Source organism: Pteropus medius, unplaced genomic scaffold (assembly GCF_902729225.1).
Source record: "Pteropus medius unplaced genomic scaffold, Ma_sr-lr_union100, whole genome shotgun sequence".
In the NCBI taxonomy this organism is placed as follows: Eukaryota; Metazoa; Chordata; class Mammalia; order Chiroptera; family Pteropodidae; genus Pteropus; species Pteropus medius.
In genome coordinates, this window is record NW_024349802.1 from 10,219,746 (window position 1) to 10,243,670 (window position 23,925).

The 23,925-nt window shown below is 37.1% G+C and overlaps 1 protein-coding gene across 2 annotated transcripts in view; it reads left to right on the forward strand.

Moving 5' to 3' along the window:
• Window positions 1–5,302: 5,302 nt before the first annotated feature.
• Window positions 5,303–23,925, forward strand: part of UBE2D2 (ubiquitin conjugating enzyme E2 D2) — a 43,041-nt gene continuing 24,418 nt past the window's right edge. Inside the window, exon 1 of one of the 2 annotated variants that reach the window (XM_039836277.1) lies at window positions 5,303–5,940. In XM_039836277.1, coding sequence (XP_039692211.1) covers window positions 5,917–5,940 — 24 coding nt within the window. In that variant the 5' untranslated portion in view covers window positions 5,303–5,916. The remainder of the gene's footprint in view (window positions 5,941–23,925) is intronic. The other variant, XM_039836278.1, reaches the window with a different exon arrangement.

A 23,925-nucleotide genomic window follows, 5' to 3' on the forward strand; every position in this document is an offset into this window, starting at 1 on the left:
ATGTTTTATTATACCGCTTTTCTCAGAAAAATTATCATCATCATAGCTAGTATTTGATGAGCCCTCCCTTCAGGCCAGGAACTTGACACATAACTTTTGTTACTCTCACAATCCTATGAAGATGCTAACATTATCTCTGTTTTATTGATGAGAAAAATCGAGTTTCAAGAGGTCAGGTAACTTGCACAAATGTCACAGTATGAATAAATAGAAGAATAGGGCTCAAACCTACAGACTGCAAAACCCTGGTTCTGAATCACAATTACCCTACCTGTCACTTATTACCCTACCTGTCAGCACTGACCTCGGTAAGGAAAGAAGCACAGGTGAGCTTAACTATCTCATTCTCCTTCCCAATTATTTCACCAGGAGGAAGTCCACATTTGCATAATGACATCTTCTCCAAGGACAGAGTAGGGGTGGTATTTCTCCTTCCTACTAGATTTTGAACTTTTCTGCACTGGGTTTAGACTGTAGTTTTGTGACAAAGTCTTGAAATGCCATGGAATATTTTTGTTTGTTTTTTAAGGGACTTTCTGTCTTGCCCAACAACTTGTGAGTATAAAAGACGTTTCCTTGAGCTGCTTATTATTCAGCCAGTCATTCATGAATTCATTCAACAAGTGTCTTTGATATGCCAGACATTGGGATTAAAAAGAGGCAAAAGAGACAACATCTCTGCACTCCGGAAACTGACAGTCTATTGAATGAGACAGTTGTCCAACCACAACAATAAAGTGTGATCAATCTCTAATGAGAGGACTCTAATCTAAAGGCACCTAACCTAATCTAGGGTAATTGGTCAGGAAAGTTTCCTGAAAGGTGACTTTTCGGCTAAAATCAGGCTGCCAATCAACATAAGAAAGTGTAATAGGAGTCAGGTAGCAAAGTTAGTGTCATTTATTTACTTAGCAATTCCTATAAAGTAGGGCATGAATATGGGACCAGAATAAATGCTGGTAGGCAGAACACACCCCAAATTGTATATAACAAGAGAATGGCTGTACAAAAAAAATAAATGTGAAATCAAGTACTACAATTCCCATTCTGATTTTTGACCATGAAAAAAGTGGTCAAACTCACAAAGCCTAGCTTTCTAAGGAAATACACTAGCCTCTAATAAATAACCTCTAATAGCCTCTAATAGTAGTGCTATCTTAAAGAGTCTGGAGTGTTTGAGGACATTTTTTATGTTTTAAATCTACACCTTAGAAAATATCACAAAAAGGGATTATATTGATGAACGTAGAAAATCAATTCCTGGCTTAGCTACTACTCTTTACTCAGTCATTTTAATAACTGTGTCTTTCTTCTTTTGCTTAACATAATCATTTTGAGACTCATTCACGTTGTTGTATAGCAATAGTTCAAACTTTTGTTGTAGAATTCTACGGTATAAATATATCATAATTTATTATTCCATTCTTCTGTTGACACAATAAACTCTCCCACAGGGTTGCCGAGGTCCAAAAACAGAGTTCTCAAATTGCTTGGGCTCTACTCTTTACTCAGCCCATACTAATCATCTGACTGTTTATATTGAGGAGGGTGCCCTCCTTATCATTTAATCACAGCTGTCAGCTCTGGGAACATCTTTGCAAAGGGAAAGCATTTAAATACTATAATGCTTGCAGTATTAGGTTAATTACCAAGAGGAAAGATCAAACTCCAAGAATATGTAGTGTGCTCACAATTTCAGTAGATAATGGAAAGTAAACTGAGGGCATAAGATCCATGAAGGGTGAAATCTATCATATAAGCAGGAGAAATTTATTAAATAAGAAGATTCTGCATACTCTTAACATTTTTGATATTGTTTTATTATATATGTAATTTACAAATGAAATGCATAGATCTTTAGTGTTCAGTTTCATGAGTTCTGCCAAATATATATGTATATGTATATATTTGTGTAACCTCTACCCAAAACGAAATATATAGAATATCTCCATTATCTCAGAAAATCACCTTAATCCCTTTCTCGACGAATGACCTCCTCAAAAACAGCAACCACTTCAAACACAAAAAATTAGTTTTGTCTGTTTCTGGACTTCATATAAATGGAATTGTGTCTTTCTTCTTTTGCTTAACATAATCGTTTTGAGACTCATTCACGTTGTTGTATAGCAATAGTTCAAACTTTTGTTGTAGAATTCTACGGTATAAATATATCATAATTTATTATTCCATTCTTCTGTTGATAGACATTTGGGCTGTCTCTACACTTGGGCTGTATATGAATAACTGTTGTGTACAAGTCATTTTGGGACATATGTTTTCATTTTTCTTGAGTAAATACCTAAGAGTAGAGGATGGTTGATGTAAGGTTAATTTTATGGGAAGTTACCAAGCAGTTCTTCAAAATGGTTGTACCATTTTACACTCTCACCTACAATATGTGAGAGTTCCAATTGCTGTACTTCCTTGCTATCACTTATTGTTGTCAATGTCTTTTATTTAAGCCATTTCAGTAGGTGTGAAATGGTATCTCGATATGATTTTAATTTGCATTTCCCTGATGCCTAATAAATTCCAAAGTATTTGAAAATAACCCTTAAAGAATAAGTCACAGAGGAAATTAGACTATTTTAAACTGAATGAAAATGAAAACAAAACATAACAAATTGTGGGATACAGCAAAAGCAGCATGTTTTTACTGCTTTATTAGAAAGTGCTTATATTAGAAAAAAGGAAAAGTGTAAAATCAGTGACCTAAGCTCCTATTTAGAAAAAGAACAAATTATATCCAAAATAAGTAGAAAAAAATAATAAAAATAAGAACAGAAATCAGTAAAATAGAAAATGGATAAATAGGGAAAATACAAGGTCGAAATTTGTTTTTTTTTTTTGGAGGATTAATAAAATTGATAAATCCCTAGCAAGATTTATCAAGAAAAAAATAGAGAAAACACAAATGACCAATATTGGGAATACAAAAAGGGATATCATTATAGATGCTACAGATAGTAAGAGGAAAAATATTAAGATATTATGAATAACTTTATTCTAATAAATTGGACAACTTAAATGAAATAGACAAATTCCTTTAAAAACTCAAATATCACAATGAACACAGGAAGAAAAAAGAAAAATCTGAACAGCCAAATTTATTAAAGAAATTGAACTTATTATCAAACTCTTTGTGCAAAGAAAACTCCAGAGACAGATGGCTTCACAGGTGAACTCTACCAAATATTTATCTAAGGAAGAAAAAAATAACAATCATACACAAACTGTTTCAGAGCACAGAGGAGGAAACACTTTTCAATTTATTTTGTGAGGCCAGAATAACCTTGATATGAAAACTAGATAAAGATATTACAAGAAAATTAATATCCTTCATGAACATATGCAAAATCTGATTACTCTTTGATGCAGCAATTCCATTTCTAGGAGTTTATACTAAAGAAGTACTCTTAGAGTTGTACAAAGATTAGCTTCAGGATATCTACTATAGCAATATTTCTAATAGTAAAAATTGGAAACAACGTAAATGTGACCAGTTAAATATGGTATACTTATACAATAGAATATGTAGCCATTAAAATATTAATTGAAACAGAAAAATTCACTTTACATTATTTATTTTAAAAGTAGATGCCAAAGATTTTAAGTGCTCGCACCACGCCTGTGCGCGCATGCGCACACACGCGCACAAAGAGGAAATGGGTCTATTTACTGTAGTAACCATTTCACTGTTTATGTATATTAATCATCTCAATATATAATTTTTATTTTTAAATAAATGCACATTACCAAATAGTATTATGGCATGATATCTTTTAAAGAAAAATATGTGTTTTTATGCAAGGAAAAAAGACTGGAAGGACATAAACCAAATGTCAAAAATGGTTAACTGTTAAATGAAAGTATGGTTGACTTTCATTTTCTTCTTTTTGCTTATCTCTATTCTTTGCGACGAATATATATTGCTTTTCTAATACAAAAAAATGTTGAAGAAAAAAATGTAAAAATCTCACTAATAGGCATTTTTGTACCTCTCCCCTCACATTCATTAGGAAGAAACGATTTGGGGTTGTGGAAAGTTCCTCTTCACCTCCAACCTCAAACATACTCATCCTGGATGACTGGATACAGTTTTGCCCTCCTTTGACTCAATGAGTCCACAATGGCCCTGCCCTTTTGGCCCAACCTTCTCTACTCAGCAGGTGAGGTAATATAAGTTTTGTCACTGCTCTACCATGTGACTTTTGGCAAGGTCCTTTTCTTAAAGGTTTCAGTTTCTCCTCTTTAAATTTAGTAATTAGAAGTAGTAGTTGATAGATGGTCACCGGGATGGGGAGCACCGCATAGGAAATGCAGTTAGCATTAATGTAATGGCCAGGTGGAAAGCCAGAGGGGAGAAAGAGCAATGAGGGGGATCATTTTATAAACTATATAAAGTCTAACCAGAGTACTGTATACTTGAAACTAATAATTTTTTTTAAAATTAGTAATTCGAATCAATGATCTTCAAGGTCCCTCCCAGATAGTTGAAAGAACACAGATTTAGAATCAGAACACCTCCAGGCGCACTTGAGAATGTGGGCTCACCTCTCAGGAAAATATTCCTTACTAATCTCCCATGTCTCCAGCCAGATGATAAACACCTCCCAGCCCAGGCCTGGATTTATAATCTCACTGGTCCTGATGTACGGCTCGTCACACAATAGTTGCTCAGAGAATTAGCTTTTTGCCTCCACCTCCTTAAAACGACTCCAGAATAGGTTTTCTAAGCTTGCTCCTCATGATCTAAACCACAAGGTTGGTTTTAAGTATTGGGGCACACATCGTACCCTCCCCCTCGCCCGAATTACTTGGTAACAGTGCTTGTTTGAAAAAATTCACCAAGCAAAGTCAGGTCTGGACACCTCTCCTACGACTGCCACACCAATGGCTGAGAAATTTTTGAGTTGTCATCCAGTTGGGGCATTGATCAGAAAAGTCATCTCAGGGCTGCCCGCGCGCGGCATGCTGGAGAAACCACATTCCCCTCAGGTGCCCAGGCTGTTACCACGCGGCTTTGGGAAAGAGATTTGGCGAGTCTCAGCTTTGCCACTGTGAAGCTGTGTGACCTTGGACAAGTCCCTTCCTCCTTCAGGACCACCGCAGTGGTCCGGAGTGCCTCCTCCCAGGTTGGTCTATACTATGGGGACAGTCGAAACATTCGCCTTTAAACGTTTATTGACCTCTGATAACATGCGTGTTATCAGAGGGGGACCAGAAGCAAGGGACTCAAGGGTCACTGCACGCGAGCATCCACAACCCACGCCACGGCTCTCTCGCGAGATCACCTCCCTGTGCTTCGCGGAATCAGCCTCTTGGTCGTGGCGGCCACATCGCGGAAGACATTCACAGGGGCGGCCCGTATCCCTCCGCCGCCGGCGCGGCCCGGCCCTCCTTCCCTCGGCCCGCCAATCCCCGCGCCTCCCGACCTGCCCCTCGGCCTGGGCCCACCCCGCGCTCGGGCGGCCCCACCCCGGCGGCGCCGCTCGCCTGTCCGCCCGCGCGTCCCTCGGTCCACCTGCAGCAGGCAGTCCTTCCTGTGTCCGATCGAGAGGCGCTGGCGGAGCCCAAGGCCTGGGCGCTTGGTCCCCGGCGGAGGGATCCGCTGCGGCTGAGGAGGCGGCGCTGAGCTAAAGAGGAAGAGGCAGCTACCGCGGCGGCGGCGCGGCGGCGGCGGCTCGGACGGCAGAGCATAAAGGGGCCGCCGCCGGGTGATGCGGTGACCGCTGCGGCAAGCTCAGGAGCCGAGTGGGCCTCGGCCCTCTGTCCCGCCGGACCCGTGCTCCCGAACTCTCCATCTTCTTCGGTCGGCCCGCGATCACCGAGGCGGCCTCGCGCCCCATCGCCCCTTCCCCATCCCTCCCCTGTCCCCGTCCCCGCCCCGGGGGCCGCCGCCACCCGTCTCCCACGATGGCTCTGAAGAGAATCCACAAGGTAAGCGGCCGGAGGTCGGCTGTGGGTTCGGGCCGCTTTGTGGGCCAGCAGAGCAGGCTGCGGCCTGCACTTCCCGCCGTCGCCTCCGCCGGGCTCGCGGCCTCTTCCGACCCGGCTGCGGGAGATGGCCCTGCCGGGCGGCCTTCACACCCCACTCTCAGTGATGGCGCCGGAGGATGCCCCGTACCACAGCCCGCGCTTAGGCCGGAGGTGCGCTCATCCACTCAGCGTACCTTCTTGGCCTCTTTTCCAGGCTCTGCGTGGAATGGATTTCCAGGGCCTCTCCGGCCTGGGACTGCTGTGCTAGAGGGCCATTGTCCAGGCATGCCAGGAGGGGGGGCTGGGGCGTTGGGCGGCCCCTTCGACAGAGGTCGAAAGGGTTCCTCGCCCCATCTCTGACCGTTCTTCCCCCCTCCCCCACCTGCCCTGGCTCCCTCCACACGCCTGAGCTTGGGTCCCATATCTCGGGCAGACGGAGGAAGCCTTTTTGTCCGATACATAAGTGTTTCTGGCGTGCACTCACCTCTTGGTGGCCGCACACTTAGGTCCACTCCATTGGTCTAGAAACAGAGTAGGAAGTTTAGAAGGAAAAAAACCCCAAAAACATGAGTCTTTGCGGGGGGCGGGGGGGCGGGAAGTAGAGGGAGAAACATTTTATTCCTTGATGTTGCCAAATGTAGTCAGAAACACTCGGTTTAGCTGGAATGGGTCTAATAGAAGAGCTGTTAAATTGTAATGGGTAAAGGTAGAAACTTGAATATTGAAAAACACTAGAGAAATTACACAAAGTTTCCTTTTACAGCTTAAATTAGATGGTATGTTCAGGTTTAATTTAGAAGGGATTTTGTTTGATTTTTCCACTAGGAAGGACTTCTTTGCTCTTTAAGATGAAGAGTTACTCATTTAGTTATCTATGCTGAGATTTTCCTAATATCTTTCCTAGAATATAGGCTTGGTTTAAAATTTAGGGTCTCCACCCTAATATTGTAACTTCATGCCTTTCACGGACATGTTTTGTTTTAGAAGTGGGGAAGTGCCACTGGTGATTTTTGTTTGGTGGTTTACTTGGCTGTGTTAAACCTCCAACCACTTAGAAGTAGAGCCTGGGATTATCTATCTTGAAAAATGGAACAGAGATGAAAGGAGAAGAGAACCTATTTTCACCTTGCCTAAAACTCAGTGAAAATGTGAATTGGTGGACAGTTTAAACACCTCAGCTCAGCTGTTGGTCCTCATTTCTTTCTTGATCTAAGACCTTTAATGTGAAATTAATCCCAATGGTTACTGTAAATTAGGTTAGATCCTTACCAATTTCTTTTAACACTCTTGATTTCTAACAAATGAAAAAGGACAGACTTTAGACAGTAAATCTTGTACTGAAATGATGCAGGTTATTTGTTAAACGAAGCTTGAACTTTAAGCAAAGATTTCATAAAGAACCATTAAAGGGGCAGGAACACACTGAGGAATGGTCATCAAGGTAAAACTATATATGCATTTTTAAGGCTTTTAGGAGTTTCTAGATTCTTACATAGTGTAATTGGGAAGTTAACAATCTGAGATTATACCTGTAGAAAATTGTGCTCTTATTTTAAACCTGAAGAAGAATGAGTATAATGTGTATGATAACTTATAGTCAACAAATGTAGCCTTTTATTTCTACATTAATTGATACGTGTGTTACAAGAATTTTTTTTCAGAGAGGGAAAATAGTACTCAAAACATGCATTTTAATCTGACGTACTTACATCCAGTAATATGGTTTCTTAATACTACATATTCTCTAAATTTCCTCTAAAATATGCCCTCAAAAATTTTAATAAGGGAAATCAAGTTTAGATAATGATAATTTGAACTTTAAAAACTTAGTATGAACCTTTTTCCTCCTTGTTTATTACCTAGAGCCCTCCTCAAAATATGGCTCAACGTTGATACTGCCAAGGATTAGAAAAATAAAATTTATTTTTGGTATACTAGTCAATAAGATTGAGAAACAAAATGGAGATCATTTTTCCCTCCAAGCTTTCTGTATGATTCCAATTTTAAGTTGAATGCAGACTTACCTAGGTATGGATATCACCAATCCTATCATATTCTCAGCCCTAGTAATATATCTACACTGGAATCCCCAAAAGATTTACTTGGCTTATGTAATTGACCTTGGTCTTGAACCTTCGTAGTTATCATTCTCTGAAAAAAATAGTTCTATTTTAATTCCCTCTCAACTGTAGATATGAACTACTGCACCTGGGTTCTAATAAAATTTTGTTAAGAATAAATACATTTGACATGTGGCATCTTTAGGAACTGATTAATTTGTTTCTTTGACAGAGGGAAATAGTGTTCTGTGGATGTGACAATGCCACGTCTTTTTTGGAAAAAGCTTTTGATGGACTTTATTTTGATATACACTTGCAAGTCCCCTGACCTGTGCTTTAACATAGTATACCAAAGCGGATCATTATGAACATCCAGTATAGTTCTTTGTAGGGATTGGGACCCTCTGGGATTGTTTGTATCTATACTAGGTTACCCAACCTGCCATGTTTTGAGGTTTCTGCTGACTTTATAGGTCTTCAGCTTTAATTTTGATGCTTTGACTGTTTGCCTCTAGCAGCACCACCCCCGGCCCTTTTCCAGTTGGCTGCATCTCATTTGTTGTGGGCTGGGAAACCAGATCACGGAGCTTATTAAAATTATGTCTAAAATAAGATTCAGTAGGCTCTGAGTGAAGAGGGCTTCATGGTTTTTGTGAACTGTGTGGTCTCTGGCTGATCAGAGACCTTTTTAACTTGCTTCCTGTTTTTCTTTACTTTTGTTTTACAGGTGCAGAAGGCTTTTTGGTGCTCTTAAAGTACCATAATATTGAAATACAGGGTTAATTTCTTTATTCTTGAGAACAGTAAAAGGCTGAATATCTTGATTCTTTGAGGAGTTGAAGACAGACCAAAGTTAGGATACTAAAAGCACTTTTCTTAACAATAGTAGTGCTTTGTAACTCTAATGATATCCTGCTAGTTATAGTTAACATTTGGTGTACATAGCTGTAGTGCCAGGATCATCACTTTATTTAGTCTATTTCTAAATAAAGATTTTTGAAATTCAAAAAAAATTTTTATTTTCCAATTACAGTTGACATACAATATTTATGTTAGTTTCAGGTGTACAACATAGTAATTAGACATTTATTTACCTTACAGAGTGGTCACCCTAATAAGTCTGGTATTCATCTGACATCATACATAGTTATTGCAATATTATTGACTATATTCTCTGTGCTGTACTTTACATCCCTGTGACGTTTTAACTGGCTATTTGTAATTTTTAATCCTTTTTACCTTTACACCCATCCCACAACCACCCTCCTATCTGGCGATCAGTTTGTTCTCTGTAACTATGATATTTTTATGGCTAGCTTCTTTTAAGGCCCCTTGAGACAATAAATAAAGTTCTTAGTGAAATAAATATTTCAAACTGATGGCTATAAAGGCCAGGCAGGTAACCAAAGTGAGCAAAGAAAATGGCGGGGTTGGGGGGGGGGGTGTGCTGTGCTATCAGAAGAGGGCAGCTGCTACCTAGCTCTCGCCAAATGTTGCTGTTGCCAGAATCTGTGGGCTTAATGTTGCCAGGTCTTCTTCTTTCTTTCTTTCTTTCTTTTCCAAAAAAGGAAGCTGCAAATCCAGATTTTTGGCAACGATTTTAGGGGGAATAAACACTTTTGGTAGGTTGGTAGGCACCAGTTTAATATGTGAATTAGAAATAACAAAAGGTTAAGGTTCATTAATTAGGAGTGTAAGGATTAAATCACTTAGACCATATTTTCTATCTTTAAAAGTTTCAAAGTATTGCTTTATGTAGATGGGCAAGATTAGGGAGTTTTATGTAAATTTCTAATTAATTTGCTGAAGTTTTGTATGGTTAAGTGTGAGGTTGTAGGGAAGGCCAATTTAGTAGATGCACCTATCCCACAGTAGAAGTTTATATCCTATTCTTAACTTCATTATGATGTGTTCATGTTATGAATCATCTTTCTCTAGACTGCATACTTTCAAAATGTCTAAGATTGGGAGATTACCAAAGGATGATTCTTAAGGCTATGGGAAAGGAGTTGTAACACTAACAAATTTACTAAATTTAAAAAAGATTACAGTGCTGTGCTAGAAGTGTGATACAGTACATTACATTATCAGAGGTAAAGATTGAGTGAATTCCAGTCAAAATGAGGAAACAAATTAACAAATAGTCCTGTGGGGTGCTGGGAACTTTAGGATAATGAATAGTAGGCCGAAGATGGCTGTTTGAATTAGTTCTGTCTTGGAAAGCAGACGTACCTACCTTCTTAATCCAAAAGATAAGCTTCTTGAAATCTCTGGAAAGTTTTTTTGTTTGTTTTTTTTAAATTAGAAAAGGATGATTTGCTTTACAAAAGATTTGTTGAATTGAGAAACTTTCTTTGCCTCTACCAGGTTGCTTTTTAAATGTAATTTAAACAGTCATCATTGAAGAATTACTATTAATAAATCTAGGTTTTCTTTAAAGTCTCCTGTATGTATTACTGTACTGTTGATCGACAAAGAGGAGGTGTCGACAAAGTCCAATTTTAGTTTAGAGAGAGATATTTTAGTTTAGAGAAAGAGAGAGAGAGGGCCGCTAAAATATCCTAGGCAGTTCCAGGATTGGAATACCTGACTCATGCCTGATGCTGCCAGGAACCTCTGCAGCCTCATCCCAGAAATGCAGAAGCACACACTTTTTTTTTCCTGTAGAAGTAAAATAAAGTGTTGGTGGTTAGGTTCCTAGGCTAACCTTCAAAATCATAGTAAACGACATAGGGAAAAAAAGTACTGTTCTTTTGTCTGTAGTCATTTGAGATTTCAAATAATAGAACCATAAAATGTTAGCACTGCAACATATCTTGGAGCTACTTTCTGAAAAGGCTATATGAGTTAGTAGGGCTAGATCAAGAACCTGAATTTCTTGACTAGTTGTGTCCATTGTCTTTCTGGCAGGCCATATACCCAACCCTTATATAGCTGTTGGTATGTAAATCCAGAGGATGAATTCAGTTTTTGTTAATACATTTGGATATTTAAAACTATGTCCTGGAACCAGAGGATCTTTTCCTCAACATCTATTGTTGGAAAGGTGTGTATAATTCCCTTAAAACTGTGCATATTTTTCATGTTCTGTCCCCTATGTTTCATCAGAGTCCAATGGGTTTTTAACCTCTCCAAAACATTAGGAGTCACCCTCCTACCTCTTTAAACACTCCATTTAATCTCAGTAGGTGACCCAATTACCTATTTTACAGAGAAAATAAAAATTTTATGTATGAATTCTTTAGATTTCCTTTTGAGGCCTTTCAAAACAAAAACAAAAAACAAAACCCCACAGCTATCATCTTTAGAGTACTGAGTTTGTATCAGAATTACTCAATCTTCTGAACAACGCTATGAGAATTCTGTCCTCCCTGGTTAGATGAGAAAACAGAGACTTGGAGAAGTAAACAAACTTCCCTATGATTATGTATTTATAGTAGGAAAACCAGGATTCAGATGCATGCCATCTTGACTATAGAGGCAGCCATTGCTCCAAATTTACCTTAGTCATCACTCTTCTTCCTCTTGTCTCTGGAGAAGCTATACTTTTCCCTTTGCCAGGCTGACTTTTGCTTTCCATTTCATTTCTTCTTTCTGCCAGGCATTTGCTCTCTAGAAATTGTCTCTGCTCTCCTAGTTCCAGTCTGTTCTCTACTAATTCCCCTCAGCATCCAAAGTTATTTAGGATTGCCCTCATCCTAAACATTTTTTAATCCCTCTCCCCCACTATAGCCAATACCTTCCCTTTCTCTTCCCCTCCCATCTCTGGCATCGCAGTGCCAAAATTCTTGAAAGAATAGTCTGTTCACTCTTCTGGACTGTTTAGTGAGATCACTTATGATTACTTAATTGCCAAATTCAATGGGTTTTAACTTTTGTAGCAGTTAACGTGATTCTCAGTTGTTTCCCTTAGCTTGTGATAAACTGTTGTCTCCTTCATATTTATTAGAATACCTTTCATACTACTAATATTGTTGGATACAAACAAGTTCATGAAATAATGCACACTTAGATTAGAATTAATAGCACAAATGATACCAGGTAAATTAATTAAAATTCATAACCAAAATATCACAAGCATAGAATTGAGTAAATTACTTAAAAACAAATTATATTAAAATGAAACATCATTCATTGTCATTTTGTTATAAAGTAACAGACACTAAGAATTGTTTTTCTTACGTAATAAAAAGGATCTTCATCAGGTGCTGCATTAAATGTGTTACTGTATATTGTTTTTATTACAGTACAGTATGAAAATTGGTTGCGAACAGGTGCATTGTAGCAAAAGAAAGAATGCATACTGCAAATTTTCAATATTCGTGTAGTTAGGCTAGTACCAACATTATTGTTTCATAGACAGATCACCTTTAGCTCATGTTTGTTTTAAAATAATCTGACTTATTGGGCCTTAAGAATCAAAGGACTCTGATTTTTATTTAAAACTTCTGTATTCTAGCTATAAGTCCATGGGGAATGGGTTAGTATAGTAGAAATATTTAATAAGCTTATTGTAAGCTTTGATTAAGTTACTTTTCAAATGTATATTGAATTATAACAAGAAACAGGAAAGATCAGTGGAGTTACATAGACAATAATGCCTATGGTTAAATGCTGTTTGTGCATCAGAACACAGTGGATATCATTTACTTTGTGATATGCAAGTTTCTTGAGGCAAATTATTGTTTTAAATCTGCAGAAATGTATTAAAAACATTAAAAGTGGAGAAAATTTAGAACAAAAATATTGACACCTTTTCTGTAATACATATTAATATATCATTAGAAATATTACTGTAATTGAAACAGTTCTAAAGGATCGTTTTCAGAATCATTTTCTTTCAGCTTTATGTTTTTCCTTTTACAGAGAATGTCTTCTCACCCTACCCCCTTCTCTTTCTGAATTCTTTATTCATCCTTGGAGACCCAACAGAAATGACTTCTCTGTGAAGTATGCCTCAGGCATGCAGGCAGTAGGGTTCCATTATAGAACTGTTTCTTAGTATGTGAACATGATTGATTATTCCCCTTCTAGACTGAGCTCTCTTGGGCAAAGTCCCTGTTGTGTTGGTTATAGTCTCTGTCGTGTTGGTTATAGTCCCTGAGTGCCCGATGCATAGTGGGCATTCAGTTTTGGCCAACATTCAGGAAATACCAACAGCAAGTGGTGGAGTGAGAAAAAATAGTAGGATTTTGGAGCATCATCCTTACTGAGTCATGTTCTAATCTTGTGGCCTTAGGCAAGTCACTTCACTGATTTTCTTTAGCCTCAGCTCCCTTGTCTATAGAATGGGGATGGTGTTACATAACCTGCAAGTCTGTGGGGGATGAGTAAAAAGAAAATATAGTCTACATAAAAGGTAGTTATTAATTATCACTGTGGCTTAACTGCCCAGTAATATTGACCCATGGAATTGGTAGAATCTTAAAATCTTGTGTCATTGTTAAGTGTCGGTTTAACATTTTACTTCATTGTTGCCTCAACTGGAAAAAAAAAAAAACCCATGATGTCATAAAAGTAATGCTTTATAATTTTTCTAAGTAGAAAAAGGGACTGAATTCCAATTTTTTTCTTCAGTCAGCTTCAAAATATTGTCAAATAAATGTGTTCTAATACATGTGATTTTTTTTTGGTCTAGAATTAAAAACAATTCTTTTAAACATTATCTTGTAATAGAGGTATCTGCTGCTGTCCTTTGAGTGCTTCCCCTACCACATGTAGAGTATCATGCCAGTCTAAGTGATAGCACTCCTTTGCCAACTTCTTAAGGGCTTATATCAGATGACATTTTTGAAATCAGTTGTTTTACAGAAGCCACAGTTTAGAAATAGATTCCTTAAAATAATAGCATACTAATGGGAGTGATTGATTTTCTTTAGATTAAATGTCCTTTTATTTATACCATCTTTATTAGTTTCATAAGGCTACTGTAATAAGTTACCAAAAACTGAATGGTTTAAAACAAGAGAAATTTATTCTCTCACAGTTTTGGAGGCCAGAAGTCCAAAATCATTGTATTGGTAGGGCCACACTCCCTTTGGAGTCTTTGTGGGAGAATCCTTCCTTTCCTCTTTCAGCTTCTGGTAGCTGTTAACATTCCTTGGATTCCTTGGTTTGTGGCCACATCACTCCCATATCTGCCTTCCTCTTCTACCTTCTATTCTGTGTATGTCTTCTCCTCTTTTGTCTCTTATAAGGACAATTTATATTAAATTCAGGGCCCACACAGTTAATCCCGGATGGTCTTATCAAGACCCTTAATTTAATTACATTTACAAAGACCCTTTTCCCACCAAATTCTAGTAAAATGACTGCTGTAATTGCCTTTGGGCTTTTCTGTTTTTGTCTTTTTTAAAACTTTTTAAAATTTTGAAACAGTTTGAACCCTACAGAAAAGTTGCAAACATAATACTTTTAGAACATTTTTTCTTTAACCATTCACAGTTTGTCAGCATGATGCCTTATCAACCACAAGTACTTTAATGTGTATTTCTCTCAAACAAGGACATTCTGCTACTTAAGCATGATACAACCACATAATCACAATACAACCATCAAAATTAGGAAATTTCCATTGAGGTCATACAACTATCTAATCTTCAGACCCCATTCAAGTTTCGTCAATTGTTGCAATAATGTCTTTATAGGAAAAGATCCAGTGCAGAGTTACCTTGCATTTAATTAGCTATGTTTAGTCTTTTTCAATTCCTTAGTCTTTCTTTGGTTTTATGTCCTCGACACTTAAAGATCATAGTCCAGTTATTTTGCAGAATGTCCTTCAGCTTGGGTTTGCCTTACGTTTTCTAACAATCAGATTTAAGCCATATATCTTTGACAGAAATGTCATAGTAGCAGTGCTGTGTCCCCCCCCACCCCACCCCTTTGCATCTATCAAGTGGTACGTGATTTTAGTTAGATTCTTTATATCCTGTCAGGTGGTAAGCAGTTTCATTTGGACCCTTTACTGAGAATTTTCACTTATATCACTTGACTAAGGTGATGTCTACCAGGGTTCCCTACTATAGAGTTATTCTTTTTCCTTTTATAATGAATAAGTAATTCATTGGGAGACACTTTGAGAAAATGTATTTGTCCTGTTTATGTTATTTATCTATTGCTGCATAGGAAAATACCCCAAAATTTAGCTGCTTAAAACACATTATCACATAATTTCTGAATATCAGGAATCTGAGAATGGCTTATAGCGGAGGTGGTTCTGGCTCAGAGTATTTTTTGAGGTTACTGCCTGGGGCTGCAGTTCTCTAAAAGCTATAGGATCCCCTTCCAAGCTCACTTCCGTGGTTGCTGGCAGTTCCTTGGGGATTGTTAGACGGAGGGACTCATTCCCCCAGCCCCACCCACCCACAATGGGTCTCCAAAGGGCTGCCTAAATGTGCTGAAGACACAGCAACTGGCTTCCCTCAGAGTAATCCTAGAGAATAGAGCAACAGATTAAAGCCCACAGTACGTTTTATAACCTTATCTTAGAAGTGACACACCAAGATTTCTGCCATATTCTTTTGGGCTCACAGACTATCCCTAGTACAGTGTGGGAGAAAGGACTACACAAGGGTGTGAATACTAGGAATCTAAGCTCATTAGGAGCTATATTGGAGCCTGGGTACCACACTAGTACTTAAAAATTTTTTAATTCCTTTTTAAATTTATATTTGTATGGACTCACGATTTCCTGTTACCATTTATTTTAATGCTCTAATTGTCTCAGACTTGCTCTTTTTCCCACCATCATTCTTTGAGCACTTCTTTATGTTCTGGCACAGCAAGATGTTTCTGGCTTTTTCTTCTGCTTCTGCTTTAGCCCTGTAATCATCTATTTTCCAAGGATCCCTAGTTCTTTATAGTGGAGAATGGTATGTAGAAACCAAGATCTGGATGCTAAGTGTATTCACTGCTCTTGGAATCTCACTGTCTCCAAGCTTTCTAAGTGTAATGAATGGATATATGCACATACCTACACACCTACATTTCCATGTATATTTATTTCTTTCTCTAAATTGCAAAAACCATGAGTTCAGACTAGTTTCTCTAATTCCAGTCTAGTACCATAGGATTCATCTTATGCTTCTTCCTATCAGTGTTGGTATTCTATTTCTGACAGCGAAAAACCTTGCTTCTGTTATTCTTAATATATTTTCTCATTTGATCAGCTCTTCTATATATAATCAACCTCCCATAACTGTGGCTCTCCTGCATAAATACCATTCTTGCTCCCCCCTCTCCTGGGGATGCCCTTCTTAACTCTGTCTTAACTCGGACATCCTGCACTGGGTCATGCCCTCCCTCTGTGGATGTCCTCACCATTTCTAAAAAACAAAGTAAAATAAAGGACTTACTTGACACAAATAATTAGATAAAAACTATGTAAAACAATAGTGCTAGTCATGTAGAACATTACTTAAAACAGATAGAAGTTCAACCCAATGATCGTGACCACATAGTACTTTTCTAAGTTAGGGAATATGGCATTTGCTATAGCCCATTCTTGGAGAAAACCAAGACCATAATTTTAGTTTAGTGTTACTCAGACACTTTTAGTAACTAGTAACTTGTGTAAACTAGTCTCCATCCCTAAAAATAGCTGGAATCTCGAAATTTATCTTTTATTATTACATATGTTATATATTAAAAAGTTTTAGGCACTGATATGGCCAACATCTCTATGTACTTACTGCTCAGCTTAAGATTCAGACCTACCTAATTTAGCTTTTAGTGTTAAAGTTTAGTAAGATTCAGACCTACCTAATTTAGCTTTTAGTGTTAAAGTTTAGATGGCTTCTTTTGATAACTAATGAGTTTGATGTCTTTGCATATTTAGAAATATTCATGTTTTGGTAAGGAATGTATTGTTGTGGGTGATGTGGAATTACTTGTATAACCTCCCCTATTTCATGTATTGCATCAAAGCAATAATATATTTTCACTGAGTTTAGTAATAGGCCAGGTTCCTGTCTTTCAGAAGATTACTTCGATCTTTAATTATTGTGCTTCACTTTTGTTGACTAGAGATAATAAAATTTACTTTGAAATTATTGAGCTTACCAGTATATCATACATGTTTGTGAGTTCTTTTTAAAATTGTGAATTGCCATGATAAGACTGATGAAATTGGTTTAAGACAAAAGTTTGAATTTCTTTTCAAAAGAGAAATAGTTAAACCTTTCATTTTCATCATTATAGAACAAACTTCTAGTAAATAAAATCTGTTTAACTTATAGTGGCAGTCCCAAAACATGCTTATGCAGTACTTATTTTTTTTTCAGTATATGTGTCTTGTTTTAGTTCTGTTGTTGACTCTAGATTGATGTGGAAGTTAAATTATCTGAGGTCACATGCAACATCAATACAAAGTTAAGAAAATTTTTCAGACTAAGGAACAGCTTGAAGCTAACAGTGTTTATTGGCTTTTGGAAAGGAGCTAGCTATCAGTTTCCTAGGTGGGACCATGAAGGTGATTTGGTTTCTAATCTTAGAGCCTGAGATAAGACCACTGGTGTGGTGCTTTTTTAACTTTTGTAGTCGGTATTTTCATTGTCTTCTAGCTTCCAGTATTGCTGTTCAGTCCCACACCACTCTGATTCCTGATTTTACATATGTGATCAGTTTCATTTCTGGAAGTTTGTTGTAAGATTTCATGACATGGCAGTATAGGTCAATTTTCATTTATTTTGCTCAACATTCAGTTTGTCTTTTTGAGCCAGAAATTCATGTTCTGAAGTTTTGAGAAATTTCCTTGAATCACTTTTTCCCCATGGTTTCATTAACTTCATTTACTCTGGTCTCTTTTTTTTTAAAACTATAATTGGATGTTGCACTTCCTAGACTGGTCTTCCCCACCCCCACCCCAATCTGTATGAATTTGCCTAGTCTGGCCATTTCATATAAATGGAATTATACAGTATGTGACCATTGGTGTCTGGCTTCTTTTGTCTACTATAGTATTTTTAAGGTTTAGCCAACTTGTTATATGTATCAGCACTTAATTCCTTTTTGTGGCTGAATAATATTCCATCGTATGGTTATACATTTTCTTTTTCCACTCATCACTTGATGGGCATTTGGGTTGTTTCCCCCCATTTTTTTTTTAACTATTTAAGTAATACTTCTATGGACTTTTATTTTAAAAATTTCGTTTAAACGTATGTTTTCATTCCTCTTGGGTATATATATCTAAGAGTGGAAATGCTGGGTCATGTAGTAACTCTTAATTTCAACGTTTTGAAGACCTACCAAACTTCCAGACCAGCTGTCCTATTTTACATTCCCACCAGCAATGTATGAGAGTTCCAATTTCTCCCTGTCCTCACCAGTGCTCGTTACTTTATTATTTTGATAACAGCTTTCCTAGTAGGTGTCAAGTGATATATCATTGTGGTTATGATTTGCATTTCTCTGAAGACTAAATGATGTTGAGCATCTCTTCACATGCTTATTGACCATCTTTATATCCTTTTTGGAGAACTGTTACATTTAGATCTTTGAACTATTTTCCCCCTATTTTTAAAATTGTTGTAAAACACGTCTTAACCATCTTAACCATTTTTAAATATACAGTTCAGTGGTATTAAGTACATTCATATTGTTTTGTAACCATTACCACCATCTATCTCTAGAACTCTTTTAAAACTGAAACTCTGTACCTGTTAAACAATTAATTTCCCATCCTCTCTTTCCTCAGTCCTTGGCAACAACCATTCTACTTTCTGTCTCTGATTTTGACTAGGTTTCTCATATAAATGTAATCATACAGTATGTATCTTTTTGTGACAGACTTATTTCACTTAGCTCAGTGTCCTCAAGTTTCATCCATGTCGTGAGAATTTCCTTCTTAAAGCTAATAGTATTCCATTGTATGTATATACCACATTTTGCCTATAGATTCATCTGCTGATGACACTTGGGTTGTTTACACTTTTAGCTATTCTGAATAATGCTGTTATGAACATGGGTGTGTAAATTCTCTTTGAGACCCTGCTTTCAATTATTTTGGGTATAGACCTAGAAGTTGAAATACCAGATCATATGGTAATTCTATTCTTAATTTTTTGAGGAATTGCCGTACTGTGTTCTACAGTGGCTATACCATTTTACATGCCCACCAATAGAGCACACAAGGATTTCAGGTTCTCCACATCCTCACCAACCCTTGTTATTTTCTGTTCTTGTTTTTTGTTTAGAGTTTTGTTTTGTTTTGATAGTAGCCATCCTGATGGGTGTGAGATGGTGGGCTTTGATCTATTTTAAGTTTATTTTTGTATATGGTGGTGTAGAGGTCTAAGTTCTTTTACATATGAATATCCAGTTATCATAGCACCATTTATTGGAAAGACTGTTCTTTCTCCCCATTGAATTGTTTGGCAGCTGTGTCAAAAAACAATTGCCCGTAGATGTATGGGTTTATTTCCAGACACTCAGTTCTATTCTGTTGACCTATATGTCTCATACAGTATCATAGTCTTGAATACTATAGCTTTGTATTAAGTTTTGAAATCAGGAAGTGTGAGTCTTCCAGCTTTGTTTGTTCTTTTCCAAAATTGTGATGGTTTGAGTTCCTTGCATTCTCAAATGAATTTTAGGATCAAGTTGTCATTTCTGTAAAGAAAAAAAAGCGGGGTGGGGGGGTGGGAGTGGAGTTTTGCTGGAGATTGCACGGAATCTGTAGATCAGTTTGGGCTGTGTTTCAACTAGTTCTACCTATATTTTCTTTTCTGTTTTCCATATTTGTTTTTTATCTACTTTCTGGAAGACTTTCTCATTCTCAGAAGGTTTGTTTTAGAGATTTTGCTCTTGCTTCATTAAAGCAATAGCTTCTCTTACTTTGAGGATATTTATGATAGTTTTTCTTTTGTTTAATGTTTTCTTTTCCCTGCATGGTCTTTGTTTTCTTCTGATTTTTTTCCTCCACATTGTTTTGGTTTTTCATGTTGAAGATGAATCATCTTATGACTGATTCCTTCATTGTCAGTTGTCTATCTTTTTAAATTTAAGAGCAGGGCACTAAAAAGCTGGTTAAAAGGTCTAGGTATATGGGGTAAGGTTTGGTAACTGTGGAATTCAATTTATGGCTTGCTGGCAGACTCTTTCTCCTCATGAACCAGTGATGTCAGTGAATCAATAGTATAGCTCTTCATCTTGTGCTGGTCAGATTTTCCTGAGGATCTTCTAATCTCCTGCTTGGAAAGTACAGGCCAGGCTTCCAGTGTTCTTAGAACCTCTGGGAACAAAGTGTGTTTGTAAATGTTTACTTAATCTTCCTGTTTTCTGTACATCATCCATCCCTTGACTGCGCTTGGTGTTTCTCAGTCCTAAGACCTTCTGTTTTATTGTTTTCAGAGAACAAACCTCTGGCCTAGAGCTTGGGTCGGGAAGGCATTCATTGGAGAAGTCCAGAGTCATGGAATTGACCTAGATATCACTTTATTACTTTTAAGTTTTAAAGTTTTATTTTTATCATTTTAAAGATTTTTATCCATAAACAACATATAGTATTATTTTGGATGTAAAATTTTATACAGATGTTATGGAAATGTACAGATGCTCCTCAACTTACAATGGGGTAACTAACATTCCAATGTAAGTCAAACAAAAATGCATGTAATAAATATGTAACCTTCTGAACATCAGAGCTTAGCCTAGCCTACCTTAAATGTTCTCATAGCATTGTATTAGCCTACAGTTGAGCTGGTATCTGGAGTATCATCTCAAGTAATCGCCTTCCTCTTCTCACCAGAAGCAGGAGACACAGGTGGGCATTTTGTAGAAATGATGAGATGTGAAGACCTCAGACACAGTGTTTAGAAAATGCTGGCAACAGTACACTGTAGAGTATCGGTTGTTGACTCTCATGATCATGTGGCTGACTGGGAGCTATGGCTCACTGCTGCTGCCCAGCATCACGAGAGTATCATACCACATAGTGCTAGCCCAAGAAAAGCTCAAAATTCAAAGTACAGTTTCAACTGAATGCATATCACTTTCCCACCATTGTAAAGTCAAAAAACGAAGTGTAACCATTGTAATTAGGGACCGTCTGTATACATTTTAAATAACATGCATTTTCAATGAATACAAATATACCAGTAATATACTTTTAAAAATTTATTCCCATATGAGAGGCATTTGTTTCCAAGTTTTTGCTGCTACAGACACTGAAGCTTCAGTAGTCCCATATGTGTCTCTTGGTGCACATAGGTGAATGTTTTTCTCTTTATTGTCAGTAGAATTGTTTGGTTCTAGAGTGTGAGCCTTTTCATTTTTGTGAGATATTTCCAAAGATTTTAGACAACCAACTACAGGATATGAGAGTTTGTAATCAACTTTTCTCTTTTAAATTTTCTTCATGAATATAACCCACTGTAGAAAAATATACAAAACAGATGTCTAATAAACTTCCAATGAAAATTTCAAACATACAGACATTGAGCATGATATAACAAATTTCCAAATTGCCGCATCACCCATCATTTTTCGTTAATTTTTGATTACCTCTTTTGCCCTCACTGGATTATTTTGAAACCAGTCCCAAATGACATATCACTTTATCTGTAAATAATTTAGAAGCTATTATTGAGTGATAAGGCAGTGGTTCTCAGCTGGGAGCAATTTGGCCCACCAGGTGACATTTAGCATCATTCGTAGACATTTTTGTTTTTCTCTACTGGGAAGCCACTGGGTGCTACTGGCATCTAGTAGCTAGATAGAGTTCAGGGAGCTGCTTAACATCCTACGATCCATAAAAGAGCTCCAAACAATGAAGAATTATCTGGCCCATAATATCAATAGTGCCCAAATTGAGAAACCATGAGATAAGGACTCTTAAAAAAAAAAAATCACACACACAGTACAGTGATCACATCTAAAAATGTGAACAGCAGTTTCCCACTGTCAAACGTCCAATCAGTTAAAAATTTTTCTCTTTCAAATGAATTTTTTTTACATTTAATTTGTTTGAATTAATATATAAACGAAATCAACTAATTGCATTTGGTTGATGTCTTTTAAGTCTGTTAATATATAGTTATCTTTTTTCTTATAGTTTTTTTGTTGTTGTTCAATAAAACAAGTCCCTTAACCTAAATATTGTCCCACATTCTGTACATACTGCTCGTTCTAACTTCATCTTTTTAAACAGACTTAGAAGCCTCCCTCTTCTGTTTTTAGCCCTAGTTCCAAGAGTTGCTTGCCCAATCAACTTCTGAGCCTTTGTAAATTTAGTTCCTTCTTGAATTTTCCCCATGCATTAGGATTCACCTTCTTGCGACTGCTAAGTCACTATTACTCAGCAGTCTGCTTTATAGCTTCTAAAGTTTTGTTGCTTCCAGTCTCTCCCATTCTTTGTGCTTGTGGGTGTAAGCCTTTAAAACAAACAAACAAATACCTATTTACTCTTATTGTGATAGATTTTGAGAGAATAAAATTTACATGTTTAATCTGCTGCTTTGTTTGGAAGTCCCAGATACTTTCAGTGGTTCTTCCTTTGTATATTTCTAAACGTGTAGTTTTATACCAAAATTTATACTTACAGGAATTGTAACTCTAAAGAGCAGGTATTTTTAAAGTTGTAAAATACAGAACCCTTGTGGATCTAATTACCTTTATGTAGCTGATAAAAGTATTGGATATTTACATATTTTAAAAGTAGTTCATGATTTTTCTCCTAGATCAATATGTAACATTTTAAAATGGCTGTCTTCTAAATTTAGCTAAGGTGGCTAGCTTATTTACCTTATTTGAGGTTTTAGGTAAATATTTATACCTGCTAATATTAAACATATTGTTTGGTATTATAAAGGACCCTGGACAATATATTAGGGTGTTCAATCTGAAGAGACATAGATCACTTGAAATAAACTACTTTTGTTATGACTTTCCCCCTTAACAGTATTTTAAAATGTTAAAAAATATTTCTCTTGAGCTAATTGCTTTCAGTAGCAGGGTAGTTTTTTTGTTTGTCTTAGAATTTAGGAAAATTAGAAATTTGTTGCTGTTTTTTTCTGAGAAACTACTGTGGTGATAATTGTTGGAAGGACCTGTTATTCAGAATCTTATTCTCTTTAGAGCCCTGTAGGAGTATTTATTAGTTAGTTTTGCTGTATAACAAACGACTCCAAAATTAGTGCCTTAAAACAACAGTGATTTATTATCAGAATTCTGTGGATTGATTAGGCGTTTTGCTTCATGTGTTATCAGCCAGGGTTATTCCTGGGGCTGTATTCAGCTAGCATCAGGGTTAAGAAGGTCCAAGACCTCTTCCACATGTCTAGGACCTTGATGCTGATAATTGACTGGAATGTGAACCCCCTCTCCCCAAAGGGCCTTTTCTGCTAGATAGCCTGGACCTCCTATGTGGTGGCTCAGAACTCTGAGAGAGCAAAAGAAGAAAAGCTGTGCTTCTAACTGACAGTGTCATATTTGCTTCATTCTTTTGGTCAAGCAGGATGCAAAGCTAGCCTGGATTCAAGGGGAAGGGAAATAGACTATTCTTGATAAGGGGAAATTCTTACAGGAAATGGAGAGATGTTGGCAGCTATCTTTGGAGATGATTTATTGCAAGGGAAAATTGTTGTAAAAATTATCTTAACATAGTATTTATTTCTTAGATAAGGTCACTTGTAAATTTAATTTTATAGTATAATTTTGCTTTGAGTTCTTTAAAAATAATTCTAATAGTTTAGGAATATTAAATTAACATTTTTTTCAAAATGTTGATTCAAAAGTTTTTTGAAGATTTGGCCAGTCAGTAGGGGGAGGGAAGAGAGGAGTAGAGGAGAAGGGAAAGGCTTTTTTGACGGGAAACCCAGAAATGTGATTATTTTGAGAAGCATAGCCATTTACTTGGGGCTTGGTCTTTTCCAGTCAGAATAACTTC